This window comes from Chlamydotis macqueenii, chromosome 18 (assembly GCF_036417535.1).
Source record: "Chlamydotis macqueenii isolate bChlMac1 chromosome 18, bChlMac1.mat, whole genome shotgun sequence".
Taxonomy (NCBI): Eukaryota; Metazoa; Chordata; class Aves; order Otidiformes; family Otididae; genus Chlamydotis; species Chlamydotis macqueenii.
The window spans coordinates 589,232-609,270 of NC_141573.1; the positions used below are offsets into that span (position 1 = coordinate 589,232).

Consider the following 20,039-nt stretch of genomic DNA (forward strand, 5'->3'; position numbering starts at 1 on the left):
CCCCGGGGCCCCTCCTGGCCCTGCCCGGTGCGGGAACGCGCGGGGGGGCGGCCGGGGCGGGGATCGCCCGTTCCGCCGCGGGAAGGAGCCGTGCCCGTCCCGCGGGAGCCGCTCGCCGGGGCCGGGCTCGCCGAGGCGGCGGGAGGAGAGGGGCTCTGGGACATGGCGGGGGTGGAACCGCCGCGACGGCGGCCGAGTTCCCGGGGCTGGGGCTGCCAGTGTGAAGCCGTCCTGCGTGGGCGCGGGGCCGGGCAGGGGACAGCCAGCCCTTCCCGAGCCCCCCCCGCCGCCCGAACCGCGGTGACTCGCCGCGGCCGGGGCTCTGGCCCCCGACGGCGCCGGGGCCGCGCCTCCCCCCCGCGGGGGGCACCCCGGCCGGGGGCGGGATCCCTGCGCGCGGAAGCGGAAGCGCGGGGCGCGCGCGTCGCCATGGCAGCGGCCGGAAGCGGAAGGCGCGCGGGGCTGATGGCGGCGGCGGCGGGGGGCGCGGCGCTGTGGCGGCGGCTGTCGGCCTGGCTGCCGCGGGGCCGCCTGGGCCTGGCCGCGCTGCTCGGCCGCCTCTCCGACCGGCTGTCCCGCGGCCGCGACCGCCGCGCCCGCAGGTAAGGAGCCGAGCCCGGCCGGGCGCCTCCCGGCGCGGCGGGCGAGCGGCCCCGCTCCGTTCCCCTCCGCTCCCCGCCCCGCCCCTCCGCCGGGCGGGAGCCCTCGGCCGGTGTCGGTCTCGCGTTACCCGGGAAGGCCCGGCCGCCCGGGCGGGAAGCGCGCCGCCCCCCCCCCCCGCTCGCCGCTTCTCCTTTCCGGGCGCGGCGCTGCCCGGGGGTTTCTGCGCCGCCCGTGCCGGGCCGGAGGCGCGGGGAGGGGCGGCCCTGCCCGTGAGGGACCCCTCGGCCCGCCCCGGTTCCCCGGAAGCGGCTGCTGTTTCCCCGGTGGATCGGAGCTGAAGAGGCGGCGCAGGGCCGGTTGTGCCCCCTCAGCTCGCCCTGGGCCGTCAGTCAGCTCTGGCTGTCCTAGGGCAGGGGCTGTGCCTTGTGTCCTCCCCCTGTCTCGTTTCCTTTGCTGCTGCTGGCCTTCAGGTGCTAAACCGTATTTCTCACTTGCTAGGGATGGCGCGGCTGTCACCGGGGCCGGTCAGCCCCCGCGCGGCGCTGGCTGCGGTTCGGGCGTTGCCCACGACCCGCCCGGGCCGGGGGCTGGCAGGTCCCTGCGCCCCGTCAGAAAAGAAAGGAGAAGGGGTCTCCGTCCCGGCTGTGCCGTGCCGTGTCTGGCACCGCCGCTCCCGCCAGCGATGCTCACCATTGTGCTGGAGCGGGTGAACTATCGAGCGGCGCGCAGCGGGTGTTCTCACCCTCGCTTTGAACGGACCTGAGTGGGCCGCTGTGGGAGGGAGCGGGCCTTCGTTCCTCTTCCCACAGCTCCTTCCTGACATCTCCCCTGGGCAGCTGCGCAGTGAGCGGGACCCGGGAGCTGACCTCTTCGAAAACTACCTGAGCTCTCCCTTCCCTCTCTCCTTCCTCGGGGAGCGAAAGGGACAGGGGAGGCGCAGCTGCGGGGAGGGAGATCTGCCCCGCGCGGTGCCAGGCCGGCTGCGTGCCGCGCTAAAGCGGATGCACAGCTGCGGCCTCAGGTGCGGTCCCTCCGGGCAGTCGGTCCCCAGTTGCGCTCCCCCGAACGCCTTCTGCTCTCCTTGGTTTTACTGATGCTGCCGCTTTTGTGGGGCTGTGCGCTCAGGAGTACAGTTCGTGCTGAAAACAAAACAGTAAAAAAGCAGAGATGATTGTCTTTCTGTCGAACCACGTCCTGGGTTCAGGCATGGTCAAACAAAACCCTTTGAAGAAGTCTAAAGAAAAGGTCTGTTCCCCAGTCTTTGGGCATCGCTTTGCGCTGTACTTGGTAAGAGCTCTGGAAGGATTCCGTTGTAGTACGGTGCCTGACACGACCTCAGAACGAGCTGAACTGGTGTCTGTAAGGGCGGCGTCTCGTGCCGCGGCTACGTCTTCACGCTCCTTTCCCCCCCGACAGCAGATGTGCTGCGGTCCTGGCTGCTGCCTCGGAGCTCTGTGTTAGCCCGTGTTCTGCTGTACGTTCTTGGCTAAGCCAGGGAAAGTCTTTTCAGACTTCTCTTTTGGTTTCCCCAGTGTTTTTTAGTGTAGATAGAGCACTAGACTGAGCCCTGGCAAGAGACAACTGAGTTCGAAGACGAGCCATTTGTAGATCCCCCTGCGAGGTGACGTACGCGTGGGTGAGAGGACAGTGCCGTATCCTGCAGTTTCACTTCACCTCCGGTTCTGCAGATGAGGTTTTACAGTGAATAAGAGTGTTTCGGCTCCATCATGAGTTTGTGTGCCAAAACCACAACTTTTAAAAATAGAACAGACTCAAAAAATCCCTCGTTTATATTTAGGGTCAGCTTCTTGTGCAGAAGAGATTTGAGGTGGTTCCTTCTAGTTCTGTTTTCTCTTTCCGGTTAACTCGATGATGTGGAGTACAGGGGAAAGGCTCCCCCTCACCCCGTTTTCTGTTTCTCTGAAAGCTGGTTTGTTGAAGTATGGAATTTTGATAATTTCTTCACGGTTTCTGATTGTTGTGTGCGTACGGTTGAAGGGATTGTGTTATACTTGAGTAGCCGCCTGAGCTATTTTCAGTCGCCGGTGGGTAGAAGCTGCTGCTTTGGTAGACAGTTGCTGTGCCGTTGTTACCCTTGCCTGGAGCAAAATACAGATTTATTGGATAATTATAAAAGCCTTAGGCTCCCAACACTAAATAAATTCTACAATTTCAGTACTGGATTAAAAGATCAAAGAGTGTAGACATACTGTAAATTGCGTAGGCAGTGAGAAGTCCAGAGTGTAGAATCAGTGGATGTCAGTACCTGCAGAGCGTGAATCTGAACGCCGAAAGCAAATAGCGCGGGCAATGCAGATCGATTTGACTCCCGCCGCAGCGCCGGGAAGGGGCTGCCTGAAGAGCGCCTCGTCAATCCATAAACCGGCCGTTTGGCCACGCAGAGTGAGCACGCAGTTTAACTTGCATTTTTCACGCTCTTCGCCGGAAAAGGGCTTCTTGGAATCACATTTCTGGAAAGTGGCTTCTCAGCCACTGTACTGGCTTTTGGAAATATAATTGGCCAGGATTGACCGATGGGATAATAGGGAAAATATTTATCTTCTCTTGCTGATTAATTATTGTCATAAAATGCTTAAATTGCCGCTGTTACCTCAGTGGGAGTAATTCCAGAGAATGTAATTTGTAAGCTATGGGGCTGCGTTATAGCCCCGACTTTGTTATTGCTCTGTAAACCGTGAATTTCATTGTTTTTTTTAAAAAGTATTTTTGGGTGGAAGTCTGAATTAATCTAGCTCGATCTCACTCGCTCTGTTTGCCACGCTCTCTTGGTGGTAACGGAGCTGTGGGTCTCTGCTCCCCGTGGCGTGCAAAGGTCCTGCCCAGGTTCTGTAGAGATTGACTAGAACGTGCTTGAAAAACAGTATTTCTTTTATTTATTTTCTGCTTTGATTTTTTTTTTTTTTTTTAACATCCCTATGGAGTACTCCCACTGTTTTTAACAGCCTGCGTTGGTCATCTGTAGAACTTCTGGGTGTCAAGCCTGAGCCTGGTCCACGTGATCTGTAGAAAACTGCCGTCCTAGGAATTCTTGCGCAAATTGACTCAGATTTCTGTTGTGGTGAATAGTCAGTGACAAACTAGTGGATTTTCCAGGAAATGCAACTGCAAGCTGTCTGGCTTCTGTGTAGGGGTGTTCGGAAACCTTGTGAAGATCCAGTCTTTTATCATGAAGCAAATGAGTGAAATCATCTTCCTGGAATCTGTGGTCATTTAGGCTTTGGATTGTGGTAAAACCTAAAAGTTCCTCGTAACAAATTCTGGTAAAGGTCTTAATCAAGCTGCTTCTTGGTATGTGGTGGTGGCAGAGTGCATCGGGACGGGTCACGGGATGGTGGCTGCCTGCTGGCCCCAGGGCCTGGTGCTGCTCCGGGAGGAGACCAGCTGCCTCGGTTCCGGCCTGACTCCTGCCAGAAGGATCTGCAGAGCGGGTTTTTGGTCAGGTCTGGGGATGTAGTTCAGTCCCTTGCTCGCCGACTCCTGGATCTCATGGGAGCTGCTGCTGCTAATTGTGCTGGAGCGTGGTTTTGTCATGTGGATGTCCTCCTCCCAGGGGTGATTGCATGACTTGATGAATTTGCATGCCTGAAGCCTCCAGAGAAGAAAAGATGCCATTTGCTTCTTGTCACCCCCTAAGTATGACTGCTAGCAGTAAGATGGTTTCTTCCCTGAGTGACTTCAAAGGAATTAACTTTGCTCTGAAATTTCTTTTTAAAGAGTGAGCTTCCTGCTGGTTCCCTTGCAGTCACTTTGAAGTCTGTAAGAGAAATCTTGACCTTCTTTGAATACTTGTGCAGAATGCAAGCGGCGGCGGGGAGGGCTGCCTGGTGTTTCACAGTTGTGGTTCTTGGCTCGTGCTTGTTGAAGCACGCTCCATGCTTTGGTACGTCCTGGTGCTATGACTGCATTGCCTTCGCTAGGACTGGCACTCGGGCACTTTGCGTGTTGTAGGTTTTTATTTTTGGGGATAAGTTTGAGAGGTTGAGGTCTTCTTCTGTTTTGTTAAGGAATTTTTAGAGTAGCCTGATTTTTAAAACATCTTTACCTGAAACAGAAACATCTGATCTTTAGGCCGGCTGAGAACTAAGCTGGACACAAGCGTGACTGTTAGCCGTGGCAAAGTTGGGGTGTATGTGATGAGGATAATTCGGAAGTGGCTGGTTACAGGGATAGCTGGTACCACGGCGGCACCAGCAGACATCTGAACTGTGGGTGTTTGGGAGAGTTCCCATCCTCGGTTTCTTCAGCCTCCAGCCTGTTTCCTCTCCGGTGTTCCTGTTCTGACGGGAGAGTTGTTTGCCCTCATCTCCCCTGCCACTTAAGGGAAGGAGCTGGTGATGTCAAGATCTGTTCTCCCACCTTTTCCTTGTGTTCGCCTATTTCTGGATTTGGCTTTGGCGATTCAGCTGGGATGATGGAATGGGAAAGGCATTCTTGCCCTTGTGGATCCTCACAATGTGTTGTCCCTGGTTGCAGCTTGCTCTTTTCCTGCTTGGAGGCTGTTTGTGGGAAGCAAAGGCTCCGTCGTACAGAATTTCTCTGTCTTTCTTTTCACAGATCATCATGGCTTCTTCTAGCCCCATTGCTCACCCCTCCTGTTCCTGTGATCACAGCCCCGCCTTGTTCCCTTTGTCCAGAAGGAGCACACAGGTTCCAGTGGATCAGGAATCTGGTTCCAGAGTTTGGGATCTCCAGCTCGCACGTCAAGGTGCTTTCATCCCCAGCTGAATTCTATGAGCTCCTGAAGGTGAGTTTTGTGTTCCAAGTTGTGGGAACGGTTTCTGGGGCTGGGAGCCGCAGTGCTTGTGGAGAATCATAGACAAGTTGTTAGGAAGGAGCACCTGCAGGCTGCTAGTCCAGCCTTGTACTGTGCAGGATTGTGGTCAGTGCTAGATCAGGTCAGGCAGGCTTTGTTTAGCTGAGTCTGGAAAACGGCTGAGGGTGGAGGTCCTGCCTCTGGGTGAGCAGTTCCAGTGCTGCGCCATCTCAGTCCTTTACAGGGGTATTTTTTTTCTGGTGTCAGAGCTGTTTGTGGCTGCTGCGTAGCTGTAACTACCAAGAAAACTTTGGCTCTGTTGTCTTTGTAACTGCTCTAAAAGTAGTTGGAGGCTGCTGTTAAATCACCCTCCAGCCCCCTCTGTGATATGGAACAAGCAGCTCCTGCAGTCCCACCCAAAGCTCTTTCAGGTCGTTACAGTGCGGATCCTGTAACGGCGCATCTCTTGGGCGAGCAGTGGGGCTGAGGTGAGGATTCCTTTCTTTAACTCGGTTGCTGGAGTCTTTTCTCAGTGCGTGTTTAAAGCAAGTTCAGTACTCCTGAAACATGACGTTAGGTCGCCGTGGTAAGCTGTCGGAGAGCAAGGCTTGGGTGGGCCACGAAGGCAGCAGCTGCCAGCCCTGCGTGTCGGTGGGCAGCACGGGGGAAAGGAGGAGAGCTCCGAGGTCTCTGCGTCCCCAGGATGGGGTACAAAGGATTGCAGCAGCTGCGGAATGAAAGCTGGGATTGCCAGTGCTGACACAATCCCGGTGTTGCAGCTGCTGTGTGGTAACTGCTCTTAAGTATAACAGTTTGATATTTATATGCAGGGAATGTGCTCTCAGTTTTCCAGAAAGCATTGATTTCTTCCTTGATTTTTGGATGAATCAATGGTGCTGGAGTTGCTCTGTAAAGACCTGTGTGCTTTCCGTCTTCACTGTCAGTGGATTATCCTTGTGCCTTTCCCTCTACGAGGCAAGGGAGACAGTGCTGTGATTTGCCTAAAATGGTTCTCCGCGGGGGAACCACGGAGATCTGTGGTCTGGATCGTTAGCTCCTAGCGATCACAGAGCCCGAGGATGCCACTCAACTTCCCTTCTGCTCCTCTCAGGTGCAGATAAAGACAGCCAAGCAGCGCGTGGTGATGGCTTCGCTCTACCTGGGAACGGGGTTCCTTGAGCAGGAGCTGGTGAGTGTGGGAAGGGATCGGGAAGGGGAGAGAGCGGATGCGGAAAGAAAACGCCTGCCTTCGTAAAAAGCGTCCTGTTCTGCGGGGACAGGAGGTGTCTGTGAGCCGCGGTTTGTGAGCTTGTAATGCCCCTGAAACTTTCATGTGGAGATGCACTTTCCAAGGGTTTCCCCCTCTCTTTGAGAGCTTTCTGAGTTCCTGGCTGCGTGTGTGTGCTTGTGTGTGGAGTGGGAGAGGGAGGCATTCGGAAGGGAGGTGTATGGAGTTTCTGCTTTAGGCCTAGTCCAGAGCTATGGAACTACGGATTTTTTTAATGGGATAATGAGCCTGGATCTTTCAGACTGTTAGAGATTACTGGCTTGGTGGTCAAAGGGGTTTTGTGGAGCTGTGGGATCATGAGGTTTTTCTTTCATTTTTTTGGAACGTGATTAAAGTTGTGTGTGCGTAGTGCTGTTTTGTCCTCCCAGTACAGTACGCACATGCGGTATTAGCGCTCTGCATTCGAGACAGAGGTCAGTTTAGCTCCATGTTGTTTACCTTTCCTGTTTCCTGCCCTTCCCTCTAGAAACAAAAGCGTTACCCAAGACCTTTAGGGAGAAGCCTGACCTTGGCCAGTTTCTTATGTTAGAATGCAAATTCCACAGCAGGGTAGAGGTGGGCAGAGCCCTGCACAAGGTTTGTGCCTGGCTTTGTCTGGGCTTGTACATGAGATTTGAATCTGCCTGTGACAAACAGGCTCGCAGTCAGGGAATAAAACTGCCTCTGCATCATTTGTGAGCTCCTGCTGATGTTTCTCTTTGGTAATGCAGATCTGTGATTTGGGAATTATGTTGGGACTTCTTCCTGCGAAAACCAATTGCTGTTCAGAGGCTTGAAGAATGCGTGCATGCAAAATCTGTGCGCTTTCATGTGTTGCTTTAGGCTGATAGAGTAAGGTGCCAGCCTGAGAGATGCAAAGTCTAACCCAGCAGTGTTTTGCATGAGTAGGAAAGACTCGTACTAGGGTGTGGAAGCTTTCATGCCCACCGGCCTCCTGGTTGCTGAACACTTTCCTTATAAAGCTTTACTTGCCTTCTGTCATGAGAAATCTCTCTCTGCAGGTGGATTGCTTAGAAGAAACACTGGAGAAATCACTGCAAGCAAAAGGATCATCTAACCTCAGAGTTTCCATTCTTCTTGACTACACCAGGGGATCTCGGGGTAGATATTATGGGGCTTTGCGTTCTTCAAAGGCTTATTTTACAGTTAGGCTGGATAAACATTTTTTTTCAGAGAGAGTCTTCGTTGGCTGGATCTACTTGCTTAAATCATATACTCTTGAAAACTGGCCTTTTGTGTACCAATAACTACTTATTCACAGAAAATCTTCAAGCTGAGCAGCTTTATTCCAAGAAAAGGTGGTAGAAGCGAGCAGGGCCAAGCTCTACTCCATGCAACTTCTGCTTTCTTGTTTGCTTAGTTCACTTGTCAGTACATCTGCCCTTATTCATAACGCTCTTTTAGATTTCCATTTTTAAAGGAAAGTGGGAATTGTTGGAAGTAGCAGTACACTTAACCAGGAACTTTTCTGGTGACTGTGTAGCATGTGTTACTGTGCTAGCTGTGTCCCGAGTAGGAAGCCTGAATGGTGTCAGACCTGCTCGGTGGCCGGTTCCAGGGCCCATTCACTAAAGAACTTACAGTGCGGGCTGTCAGTTTCCATATTGCTGTAGTGCAAGTGAAAGTGATTGAAAGTGACTTAAAAAAAAAAAAAGGAAAACATGTTAAGTGCCAGCAGATGGGACAGGTGCTCGTTCTGTATCCAGCTTCTAGCTGAGGAGCTGTGGCGCCGAGCCGTGATGTCCCTGCTCCTTGCAGGGGGTTGGCCTGATGGCCGTTACAGACGCCTTCCAACCCAAACCATGCCATGATTCTGTGTATCCCTGTCTGGTGTGATCCTGTGTGTGACACTCCCCTTGTCTCCCAGGTAGGAAGAATTCCCGAACAATGCTAATTCCATTGCTGCAGCGATTCCCGGAGCAAGTCCGTGTGTCCCTGTTCCACACTCCAAACCTGCGTGGACTTCTCAGGCTCCTGATTCCAGAGCGTTTTAATGAGACCATTGGGCTGCAGCACATCAAGGTCTATCTCTTTGATGATAACGTGATCCTGAGCGGGTGAGTCCTGCCTCTTCGAGCCCTTACGCGGTTTATTTAGCTGAGGTTTTGAGGCCAGGTGTGCATGCTGCCGGTGTTGTCTGAACTTCATTATTTACATCTGGTCTTTCCATGGTGATTGTATCAATGCTCTTCTGAGATGGAAGAGCAACCATAGCTCTTCCACATGGGATTCTCATGTGAAAGGGAGAGTCTTTCTCAAGAGGAAGAAAGATTTCTCATGATCCAAAGGGAAATGGCCAATTTGTACTTTAGTCCATTCATATGCAGAGCGACATCCGTAACCTAGGCTGGGGCGTTCGGGGTGATATGCCTGTGCTCTGTTCTGGAACTCAACTCTTCTTTTTCTCTCCTAGCGCAAACCTGAGTGATTTGTACTTCACCAATCGTCAGGACCGCTATGTTCTCCTGCAGGACTCTCCTGAGATTGCAGACTTCTTCACGGAGCTAGTGGATGCGATTGGAGATGTGTCTCTGCAGTTGCAGCGAGATGATACGGTCCAGATGATGGAGGGGATGGTGCACCCGTACCAAGGTAGGAGGGAGTTGTCTTACCTGGTTGGGTAGTGTGATCCAGAGGAGAGGAGTGACAGCCAGGGTTATGATGACTTGAACTCCATCCGTTTGTGAATTGCTGAGTGTCTGACCATTGTTTACAGACTGCAGTTTCCCATTGCTGTGCCGTCCGTTATTAAAATCGAGATCACTAGAGTTTTGAAGCTGGATCTGCCAGAGCGTTCCTAGCATGGTGACTATCACCCGCTCATCTGGCGGAGAGTGCAAAGGCTGACATTTTCTCCGTAACTACCTAATTGCTTCTTCATAATTCTGCTGCTTAGGACCTTAAACACGAGCTCATATTCCTTGAAAGATCCTTCCTGTTTTTGATATTAATGTTTATAATTCTACATGTTCTGCGTGTACATGTTCTGAAAGTATCATGAATGTAGTGCTATTTTTGGTAATTAGTATTTTGAGGCCAAGTCTGTTCTGGGAATCAAGTGAATATTGAATTAGGAAGACTGAGAGCAGTTGCTGAAGTGGGTGGAGAAGGGCATCTATCTGTCAGGCTGATTGCATCGTAAGAAGTTTTTGTCCTGGCCTTGTGCGCTGCTGTATGATGTAAGCCCGGACTGTGGGCAGTAGTTTTTGTTCGTTCCAGTTCATTCTTGGTTACTGTTTTAGCTTTGCCCTGGTCTTTTCATTTCTCAGTGAATTCTTGAAGATGCTGCTAGTCACGTTTCTTACCTCTCTTAAAGCTGGATGTTTTTCTTCTGTCACGTAGCTTTGCTAACCTTAAAACATCTGATGTTGAGACTTAGGGAAGAAAGTTGTGTGGTCTTTGTTAGCTCCTTTTTGTTCTGATATCGGTGTCCTGTCCATAGTTTTCCCTGCTGCAGAGTAGGTGATGTGTAGCTCTGTACTTTTAGGTCTCGAATGTGATCTCTTGTGGTTTTCCTGCAGGAGACAAGATGGCTTACTGTGAGATAGCAAATCGAAGAGTCATGGAGGTGATCAATTCCGCCAGGACACGACAGGAACTCCTTCACACGAAGGCTTTCCACAGCAGCCAGCAAGGCAGCTCCTTGTTATCCCAGCAAGGCTCTCGAGTGTCTGGGGGTCTGAAACCAGAACCTGACACCTGGATCTATCCCTTAATCCAAATGAAACCATTTGGGATTCAGATAGATGAGATGGTCACAGAGACGCTGCTGACCGAGGCTGAACGGGACGCCAGGATATACCTTACCACTGGCTACTTCAACCTGACGCAGGCTTACATGGACCTCATTCTGGGCACGAGGGCTGAGTATCGGATTCTTCTGGCCTCACCGGAGGTGAACGGCTTTTTTGGTGCCAAAGGGGTGGCAGGTGCCATCCCTGCTGCCTATGTTTACATTGAACAGCAGTTTTACAGTGAGGTCTGCTGCCTCCACCAGCAGGAGAGGGTCCGGCTGCAGGAGTACTCTCGGGCTGGGTGGACCTTCCATGCCAAAGGTAAGGCGTCCGAGGACTTGTTCAGAAGACGTTTGAGACTTGTGCGTATTTGGGTTGCGCAACTAGTGAGGGGATGGCTGGGTGCTGAGTCCAGACTTCATCTGCAGAGTACTCATCCAACGCTCAGGCGTCTTGCTTGCATAAACCTGGAAGGTTTGGATCGCTCAGGGGACAGCCACGCAAAGCCGAGTCTTGCCTGTCTTTGTTGTAGTCCCAGAGATTGTACAGGAATTGTCCCCGTGGTGACAGTCGGGCACTATCTTGCTGTAAAACTTGCTGGGAAAGAGCAGGAAGCATCTGGATGTGTTTCCGATTGCAGTGGCAGTTGCGATTCAGTTTCTTGCCAGTTTCGGCGACAAGAAGCGGTGACTGTGCCCGGGACTCCCGGCGGGATCTGCGGTGGAGCGGGACGGGAGCTTGCTCCTGGTGGCTGCCCAGTGGTGCTGGACACCGCGTGCTCCTGGCAGCTGGTCTTTGTGGGGATGATCCAGGTGCAGAGGAATCCGTACCAGCTTCTGTTTGCAGCACACAGGAAAGGGCAGCGCAGTGAATAATGCAGCCGTGTGCCTTCTGGGAGCTGCAGGCAGCTGGGGGGGAAGTTGCTGAGAAATTAATATTGCTTAACAAAGGTAGTTAATAATAAACAAAAATAATTAACACTGCCATCATGGCCTTCTGTAGAAGGCCCCGGATTCTTTCTTGCTTGATAGACTGTGTACAGATTTCACAAGCCCAGTGCCACCTTGACCAAAGCACGAGTATCTTCCCCTGACTGGTTGTTGCTGGTTGTGTCTCTGAATTTTCCTTCCAGGAGGTGCGGTCCTTGACTCTTATGTTCTGCTTTATACACAGCACTAAGTATTTGATTGCTCACTAGTAGACTAATAATGCAAGTAGCTTAGGCAGTCTACTTAGTTGAGGATTTTTTTTTTTTTTTTTTTGAGAAGTGTGACACATGTGGCACTCTATAAATATCTACATTCTTACGGCCTTCCCACGTGGCGGTGCACCATGGAACACCTCGGGAAATGACTTGGTCTCCCGGTCAGGCCTGGCCCTCGGCTGAGCTGGGCGCTGTGCCCTGTTCCACAGCGTCTGTTGCTCTGGTCTGCAGGCAGAGCTGTGCCGTGGGTCGTGTCCCTTCCCGCCATGGCGCGCGGTCCCGCGGGACAGCTCTGTTTCTGTGAGCGGTGCCCGCTCTGGCCCGGTTCCCCAGCCATTGCCGTGTGCTGGGGGCACGTCCGTTGTTTGCAGCAGGGTCTGATTTGGACACTGGAAGGATGCAGCCCCTGGGCTCCGGCCCGTTCCTGTTCCGGAGTTGATCTCCCGTTGTTTGTTCAAGGAGAGCAGCTGTTAATGATTGTGGGAATGCCTCTATCTGCCCTGCTTCCTGCAGGGCTGTTCGGAGCTGATAGGGGAAGAAAGCTGCTGAGTCGGCCTTCTCTAGGCTGAAGAAAATACCCGAGCGTTACTCGCTGCCTCTGTGTCGAAACTACAGACTTTAAGCGCTGTGCCTCTCCTGCAGCGCGATCAGTAACCAGTGCGGTGAAGCGCTTATCTTCATCCAGAGCAGCCTTTGGGAGGTGCCGGCCTGGCTGGGAAGTCGTGTGTGGCCTGTCTTCCTGGAAGCACGTGCTGGAGTGATCTGCGGTTCGCAAGTTCCTCCTCCTGCTGGGCACTGCTGACTCCGAGTGGGATTTTGCGGTTTGGCATGGGCTGCTTTTCCAAGCTACCAAAGTGCACATGGCAGCCAATTCCTTTTCGGGCCAGCCGTGCCTTCTGTGGGAGCGCTTTGGGCTGCGTCTGCTGTGCGGTGTCCTCTTTGATAGCGGGGTACAGGGCTCCAGGAGCTCAGCAGCTCTCGTGCTTGGCAGGAGGGACGGTCGGAAATGTTTACTGCCTTCTTTCTGTTTCCCCTTCGGAGCGCTGGAAGGATGAGCGTGTAGCTGCCTTCTCTGGCACGCTCCGCCCTTTGGCACGTGTTTAATTCACCCGATTTCCTTCTGCAGCAGTCACGCAGTGTGTGTGAAAGAGGACAGGGCAGAGGGGGAAAAGGAGGAAACTCTGGAGACAGATGAAGGGCAGTTGCGCAGAGTCTGGCTCCTGGAGGAGGACGCGGGATCCCTGGCAGCGAATAGTGCCTGCTGATGCTTCCTGTTCGGGCCGGGAGAAGACACCCGTCAGTCTGCTATAGGATCTAGCTGCTGTACACCAAACACCGCGGCTGCGGTTTTGGAAACCCTGCCAGCTCCTCTTGAAACGTTTGGAATCCTCATGTACAACTCCCTGCAGCGCGTATTCCTGCCAGGGTTACGGCTGTCCTGGGGCTCGTTTGGTGCAAAGGCAGTCGCAGCCCCTTAGTTCCGAGCGCTGCGCGGCCGTCGTGCAGGCGTGGGTAGGAAATGCGGAGCTCTGCAGTGAGGGGCTCTCCGGGGTGTAACGTCGTGAGGCGCGCCTGCGCCAGTGCACATCCACCCGCCTGCGGCACTGCACGTCCACCCGCCTGCCGCTGCGTTCCTGGGTGTGGCGTGTGGGTGACACAGGTACCTCCTTTAGGATTAGGGTCCCTTCCACGCAAGCATCGGGTGACAGGGTGCCGGGCAGGTGTCTGTTTGCTCCAAGATAAACCTACATGACTGCTATTGAGTGGTGCTGGGAAACCGCGCTTCCCCTTGCTGGAAAGGTGAGTCACTGTTTGAGCAGATCCTGCCAGGTAGCCATAAAGCCAGAGGCCCCATAAAGGCTTTAGGGCTGCCGCGTGACTGCTTAGAAGGAGCGAGGACGCGTGCTCCTCGTGGCTGCTGCCTCAGCACAGCTCTGGCCCGCTGCTGGGGGCCGGGGGCTGCGGCTGGGCACCGTGCGGCCTGTGGCAGCCGTCCTCTGACGGCAGGACTTGCCGACGCTCTGCGCCACTCGGGTGCTTTTTGCACCCGAGCCCCCCGCCTTGGCACTCCTGCCCCTCTGTGGGTGAGGGTGGGCCTGCGGAGGAGTCGATGGCGCGCTGAGTGATGGGCAGTGCCAGCTCTGTGCCGGGAGGTGTAACCGAAAGTGGCGGCGAAGCTGCTGAGTGTGTGATGTGGGGGCGGGGAGGAGGTTACAGGAACCAGCGGTGAATCGGCAACTTCTTACTCAAGGCATTCTTGGAACCGCTCTGGGGCTGAGTTAGGAAACCTGCTTCTATTTTAAGGACTAGGTGGTTTTTATGCTAGGGTTTCTTTGTTGTAGCAGTTGTGTGACTTGCAGAAGGGATAAGCTGTCCATCAGGGAGCTGCCCAGGCTGTTGCGAGCGCTCGTGCCTTGCTGAGTGGAGAGCAAGCACCGCTCGGTCCCTCTGCGCGCGGGGGCTGGCTGTGCAGGCCGTCCTCGGCTGCAGTCCTGGCTCCCCCGCTCAGCGCCCGAGCTGTTCGTTCTGGCCGAGCTGCAGTGCTGTGCTTGGGAACAGGATGGTGTTTGTTTTGTGCTTGGAAAAACACTCCTGGCTGTATTGCTGGCAAAGCGGTGTGTGAACTGCAGCGGTGAATGGACTTGGGAGTCCTGGATCCTGGCAAGGGTTTGATTTCGTCTTCGGACGGCTCCTCAGGAAGTGAGTGGGTGTGGTAATTTGCACTTCTCTGACGAGCCTTTATTTCGTGTGAGTCCACCTCGGGGCAGGGACTCGTGTCGCTGTCCTGCCATCTCGGGAAGGGGGTTAGGCACTGTGCAACTGCGCTGCCTCCAGTTGTGGGGCTGGCTGGTCCGGGCCTGGCGCGCTGTTGCTTGGTGTAGCTTTTCCTTTGCTGAAAACTGTTTGTCTTGTTTCGGTGTTTCTGAGATACACTGCATGGAGGGTCCCCAAAATAACCCAGGAGTCACTGCCATTAAGCAGACGCTGTTGTACATTGCAGTGTATTTGCATTAAGACTGTGTCCCCAGGGCGCAGGGCACGTGCTGTAGCCCCCGTTAAGAGCACAGGTTTGGCCAGTGCCAGCGGAGCAGGGGTACCCCGAGGTTCCTGTGAGGCTGTACGAGACGTGCTAACCAGCAAGGGAGCGCGCTTTGTGCTGCCTTCTTTGGCAGTGACTGTGATCGAACGTGTTTAGTTCATCTCTTCCAAGTGAAGTGGCCGTGCGAGGCTACCCCGGTCATCTCCTTTGTCTGCCATGCTTCCTTTCTTCTCCTGTTTCTCCTGCAGGCCTCTGGCTGTACCTGGCAGGCAGCGATCTTCCCTGCCTAACTCTGATCGGCTCTCCTAATTTCGGATATCGATCGGTTCATCGTGACTTGGAAGCTCAGGTTGCGATAGTGACAGAAAACAAAGCTTTGCAGCAGCAGCTCCATCGGGTAAGTGGCTGATTACGGGGAGGGAACGTGGATATTGTCCTTCTTGGTCACATAGGGAATGCTGATGACGCAGTTGCAATAAAAACCTACAGCTACAATAATTCAAAACCTTCTTGAGCGTAGGAAGTCTCAAGGAGCTGTCAGTTAAGTGACTATTGATGAGATGCCTGCTGCAAGTGCCTGTTTCTGGGAAATGGAGGCCATAACGGGAAAGAACACGTGTCCCCAGTGAACTCGAGTACCGGGAGCGCTCCGGCGCTGGATGCTGAGAGGCACGGCGTTCAGAGAGGATCTGCTGGCTCTCTGCTCCCTCCTCACGCAGCGTGGTCTTGCCCTTATCCCCAGTATTTGGGCGTTGCCACGGTCCCGTCCTGCTCTAGGAGAATGAGGTCAGGCCTTTTGAATTGCTGATCTCGGACTTCTGCAAGACTGTACTTCTCAGGCGTTTGGGAAATCCTGTGTAGGGAGGTAAATGCCAGTCAGTTATCTCTGGAGCGGCCGCCCGCAGGCGGGGAGGTGAGCGAAAGCAGGGGGCTCCGGGTAGTTTCAGCAGGAAGAGGATTTCTGGGCTGGCTGGGTTGCCAGTGAAGTTATATGACATAATGTAACCGTGAATGATAATCAGAAATTGTATAATCTTGACAGAAACATTTTTCAGTGGTTTAATGTTCAGTGTCGCAGGTTTGGTTTTTGTGGTTGGTTTTTTTTTTGTTTTTTTTTTTTTCCCTCTTGTCAGGCAGCTCAGACTGGCCAGCACTTGTGCTGCTTCTCTAAATCCTGCCTGGTTTTCCAGCTGTCTTGACTCTGAATCTTCTGCTGGAGCTGACGTTGTCCCGAGTAATTTCTCACACTGTGCTCTGATACAGAGCCGACTGGTTTGGTGCCTCTGTGTGTGACTTAGAGATCTCACAAATGTACTCTGTTAAGCCAAGTGCTGGCATAAGAAGCCACGGTTGCCTTCAGGATCAATGGGAATTGCCCTGTTGCATCAGGGCTCTTCCACGGGATGAGTCAGAGTGTATCTAATCAAAAACAATGCTATTACTGGAAGAGTTGCTTGAATATTTCAATTCATGTCTTGCCTCTACTTGTTTCTAATGGAAGGGGAGAATCAATGAAAATATGACAAAGGAATTTTCTCAAACAGTGCGGCAGTGATCTTATTGGAAGGGCCTTACGCCATTCCCACTTGCTGGAAGCTGGTTCTGCGGTTGGCTGTTTGTTTACTGTTCCGTGATCTTTGTTTAGAGGACTTAATACGTTACTGGTACGCTGCCATGAAGTCACTTTGGCTGTGTAACATTCAGTTCCATTTTGAAGATGTGTGATGACATTTGGGAAGAAATTGGCATGGTCTGGGTGCCTTTGGGTGCTCCGCTGAATGAACGTCAGTTCAGATAACCGGTCTTGCTTCCAGTGATCGGATGACCTCACTGTGTCAGATGGCCGCGGTGCAGAGTCTTCATAGCAGGGCTAACTATAGCTCCTTGGAGCACTTGGCGTTTCTAAAACTGTACTGGTTTGGCACGCAAATGTCTTCCTGCTGCTGTTGGTTCATCTTTCTGGTGTTACTTTCCAGTGCTTGCTTCCTACTTCCCTGTTCCACCCTGAATTTAAACAGTGCAGGGTATTTTCTGTTGTTTGTGACAGCTCAGCTAATGAGAAAAGGGTTGTGAGCAGACCTAGAGTAGATGGTCTGCTGCTTGTTCGCCTGCACTGGCTTTGGTAAGAAAACTGCTTCCACCTTTGGTCAAACAGCTGCTTTCACGTGCAATGCCAGCATGTATCATCACCGTGATGGCTCATTTCCTCCTGCAGCGGCATTGTGTGCACACTGGAGAAGCCTCAGTGTTTCTGGTAATTTAGTTGAAATCATGACTGCATATTCATTTGAAAACACGGCGCTTGAGCTGTGTCTAGAAAGAGCTACGTAAGCCGGTCTCTTGAGATTATGGTAGGGTTTCCTTTTCTGGCAATTACAGCGAGGGATTTAGGATTTTCCTGAAATGGAAGCTTAGCTCTCTTGCAGCTGTGAGGCACAAAAAGGCAAAGCCTTCTACCGTTGCTCTTTCTGGAGTTTAGACGGCTAATTCTTGAGGTGCGGTTGCTTAGCGCGCTGACAGTCACTAAAGGCTGGAGTAGATCCTGTGCTAGCTCCGTGGTGCATTGTGAGTTGTCTTCCGTGGAATGAGACTCCTGCGTTCAGGCTTGTGGGAGAAATGATCCATCCTTTTGGGCAGGAGCAGTGGCCGGTTTTATCTGAGAACTCACTTTTCTTAAAGACCATTATGTAATTGTAACAGCTAGGATTTACTGGGATGTTTCTTTCCCTGTCTAGGAGCAGGAGCAGCTTTACCTCTGCTCAGGCGTAGTCTCATCATCAACGTTTGAGCAGCCAAATCGTTACGTGAAACTGTGGGTGAAGCTGGTAACGCCTCTGATCAAGAATTTCTTTTGAAAAAAGAAAAGTTGCTGCTTTGGGTGAGTTTTCTGCCATTCTCATGAGGAATTTGTATTGTGCTGACTGCAATTAGTAAGTGCAGTACTCTTTATCGCATGGAAGAAATAGGTGATGGAAACACATGATGTAGGGGAAAAAACAAGCAGCTGTCTTGCCACTGACTAGAATCATTGCTCAGAATCATTGCTCAGAATCATTGTGTTGGCTTTCATCTACTAGAATTTCTGGAAGGGGCAACGAAAGAAAACCCATACAAGGCATTTCCCATGCATAGAAATAAAACTTCAGTTTCTGCAATGCCCCTTTCAGAATTTTGTGGGGACTGTGTTTGTTATCTTGCCTAGCTAATAGAGAGCCCTGTTGGAATATTTAAAATGTTTTGTCTCTTTTATCTGGTCAGTGCTTTGCTCTAACCCTGTAGATCTTGGTTACTTGGGGGCAGCTGTTTTTGCGTTTCCGCCCTGTGCAGTGCCCTGGCTTTGCCTGGCTCTTCAGCTGCCCGGTAACTGGACCCTGCGGAGCTTCACGGAGTCGCTCTTGGGTTTTGTCCGTGCTGTGCAGGTAGTCTGCGCAGCTGAACCTGAGCCCGTGCCCTTGACGCTGGGTGTTCACGCGTCCATCTCTGGGGCTGTGTAGCGCCTTCATGTTGGGTTAGGAGTGCCTTTCATGAGCTGTGGAGAGGGCACGAGAGGACTCTGGTGCCGGTGTGATTTCTGTGTGTCACTGCTGAGTGGGAGGCTCAAACCGTAACACATGCCCTGCAAAGAAGTTGGGTGGGAAGCTGGGTACAAATGTGTTGGAGTGCGGGCTTGGGCTGCCCTGTGAGCTTCACTGGTGCAGGGCGTGCAGCGTGTTCTGGTCTCCTGCTGCCAGCAAAAGGGATTTCTGGCACCTGAAAAGGCTGAAGGAAAGTGTAAAGCTTAAGGGTAATTTATTGTAAATGCTGCTACTTTATAAAGAAACAAGCAGCTCTACGTGCCTGCCCTTGTGGCTTTTCTTCCCACTAGCCGTGAGGGCAGTTTTATCTGCCCTGATGAATTATTTTATGCTGAAGGGACAGGCATTGGCTTCCATACAGTGGCCAGAGCTGATGTAATCGCCCTAATAGGTGTTACTGCTGATACAAACAACTTGTTGTGAAGGAAATGGTAGAGCAGATTCTATAACCTAGAAATAAAATGAAACATACTTCACAGACAGAAAAAGTGCAGCTGCAGAGAGGTCTGTGTTGGACAGGTTGATGTGTGGGAGAACTGGGCTGAATCTGTGCCTTTCTCCCATCTGGTCTAACAGATGCGTACTTCCACGCAGGAGTATGCTGTGCAGGGGCTTGGTGAGTTTCAGCTAGGGAGGGGATCAAACAAATAGCTGTGAAACGACAGAGAAGGAAAGGAATCTGCATAGCTGCATGCAGTTGTTCCGCTTGGCTTCCTTTGGTGGCCTGACTCTCACCCAGCACTTGATTAGAAAGCACCAGTCAACAACCAGTATCTGTCATGAGCAACTCTGTATTTTAAGAGAGCCTCCACATGACAGCAGTTCCAGCAATGCTTTTATTGATACTGTGCTGAAGTAGCTCTGGTACAGTCAAACTTGCTCTAAGTTACACAACTTTTGAGGGGTTTTTGGCAAGTAAACGCATTTGCTGGTTTCCACAGTCGAAGTTTAGATCTGCAAGAGCAGAGCAACAGAGGCAAGGATCCACTTAGCAGCTTTCTCTTTTGTCTTTAGGTTAAAGGTCCAGACGTAGGTGGGACCTCGCATCCGTGTCTTATAGACAGGACATTCATAGACGTTCTTGGTGTCCATGCGGTCCACGGGGATGGCTCTGATGAAGATGACTGGCATCATGGGCGTCAGCTCCTTCAGTCGAGCGTCTGCGATCGCACCAGAAGGGATGTCCCACCGAGCGCCTGCAACGTTATCAGAGTGTCAGAGCACCGGCTGCCCAAGGGCTTTTTCACTTGGAGGGGGCCATTGTCAGAACTACCACTGCGTGGGAAGGGGCAGCACAGTTGAGGATGGAGTGTGAAGGTTGGGTGGCCATGGCTCAGTAGTCCTTGGGGCTGACACGTTATCATCTCACTGTGATTCACGAATGCGTTTTGCCTTACTGTCTGTGGGATGCCTGAGTAAATTCTGTCCCCGCTCGCCCCTTCAGCATGGGTTTGCATGGAAGGTGCACAGCTGAAGGTAGAACCTGGCCGTGGCGGGAGCTGCGACAGCTGTTGTCTGTGGTCTGTGCTCTTGTTGAAGTGGGCCCCCTCGGTGTGCTGCTGATACCTGCCATCTCCTTCCCCCTCATTTTTAACAGTAATTATGCTGGGTTCTGCGTTTCCTGCTTTTCTTTCTCACACATCAAATAAAAGTGTAATGTATTTCTTCACTAGACCGCGTAGCTTCAGACGGCCCCGTCCTCAGGTCCGAACGCAGTCTGAATGTTCACAAACCAGTTTTTGGTTTGTGAAACGCTGCCTGTGAACTGGACGGGTGCTGCCCTCAGCTGGCGTGTCTGGCATTGGCGTGGGATAAAGGCTC

The 20,039-nt window shown here is 52.6% G+C and overlaps 2 protein-coding genes across 2 annotated transcripts in view; one reads left to right on the top strand and one right to left on the bottom strand.

The window, feature by feature from the left end:
- The first annotated feature begins 429 nt into the window (after positions 1-429).
- PGS1 (phosphatidylglycerophosphate synthase 1) lies at positions 430-19,369 on the top strand. Its single transcript, XM_086762702.1, has 10 exons — positions 430-602; positions 5,179-5,368; positions 6,489-6,566; positions 7,667-7,766; positions 8,533-8,722; positions 9,079-9,257; positions 10,187-10,720; positions 14,892-15,040; positions 17,379-17,521; positions 19,233-19,369. The coding sequence occupies exons 1-9, from the start codon at positions 430-432 to the stop codon at positions 17,496-17,498; spliced, it is 1,713 nt and encodes a 570-aa protein (XP_086618828.1). The 3' UTR covers positions 17,499-17,521; positions 19,233-19,369.
- DNAH17 (dynein axonemal heavy chain 17) overlaps positions 19,075-20,039 on the bottom strand; it is a 34,500-nt gene continuing 33,535 nt past the window's right edge. Inside the window, exon 80 of the mRNA XM_086762641.1 lies at positions 19,075-19,414. Coding sequence (XP_086618767.1) covers positions 19,167-19,414 — 248 coding nt within the window. The 3' untranslated portion in view covers positions 19,075-19,166. The remainder of the gene's footprint in view (positions 19,415-20,039) is intronic.

Bases quoted from the DNA above. Each gene is read 5' to 3' on its own strand.
- PGS1 (XM_086762702.1), top strand. From the start codon at position 430: ATGGCAGCGGCCGGAAGCGGAAGGCGCGCGGGGCTGATGGCGGCGGCG. The intron at 603-5,178 runs GTAAGGAGCCGA...TTCTTTTCACAG, and splicing joins CGCGACCGCCGCGCCCGCAG to ATCATCATGGCTTCTTCTAG. The intron at 5,369-6,488 runs GTGAGTTTTGTG...TGCTCCTCTCAG, and splicing joins AATTCTATGAGCTCCTGAAG to GTGCAGATAAAGACAGCCAA.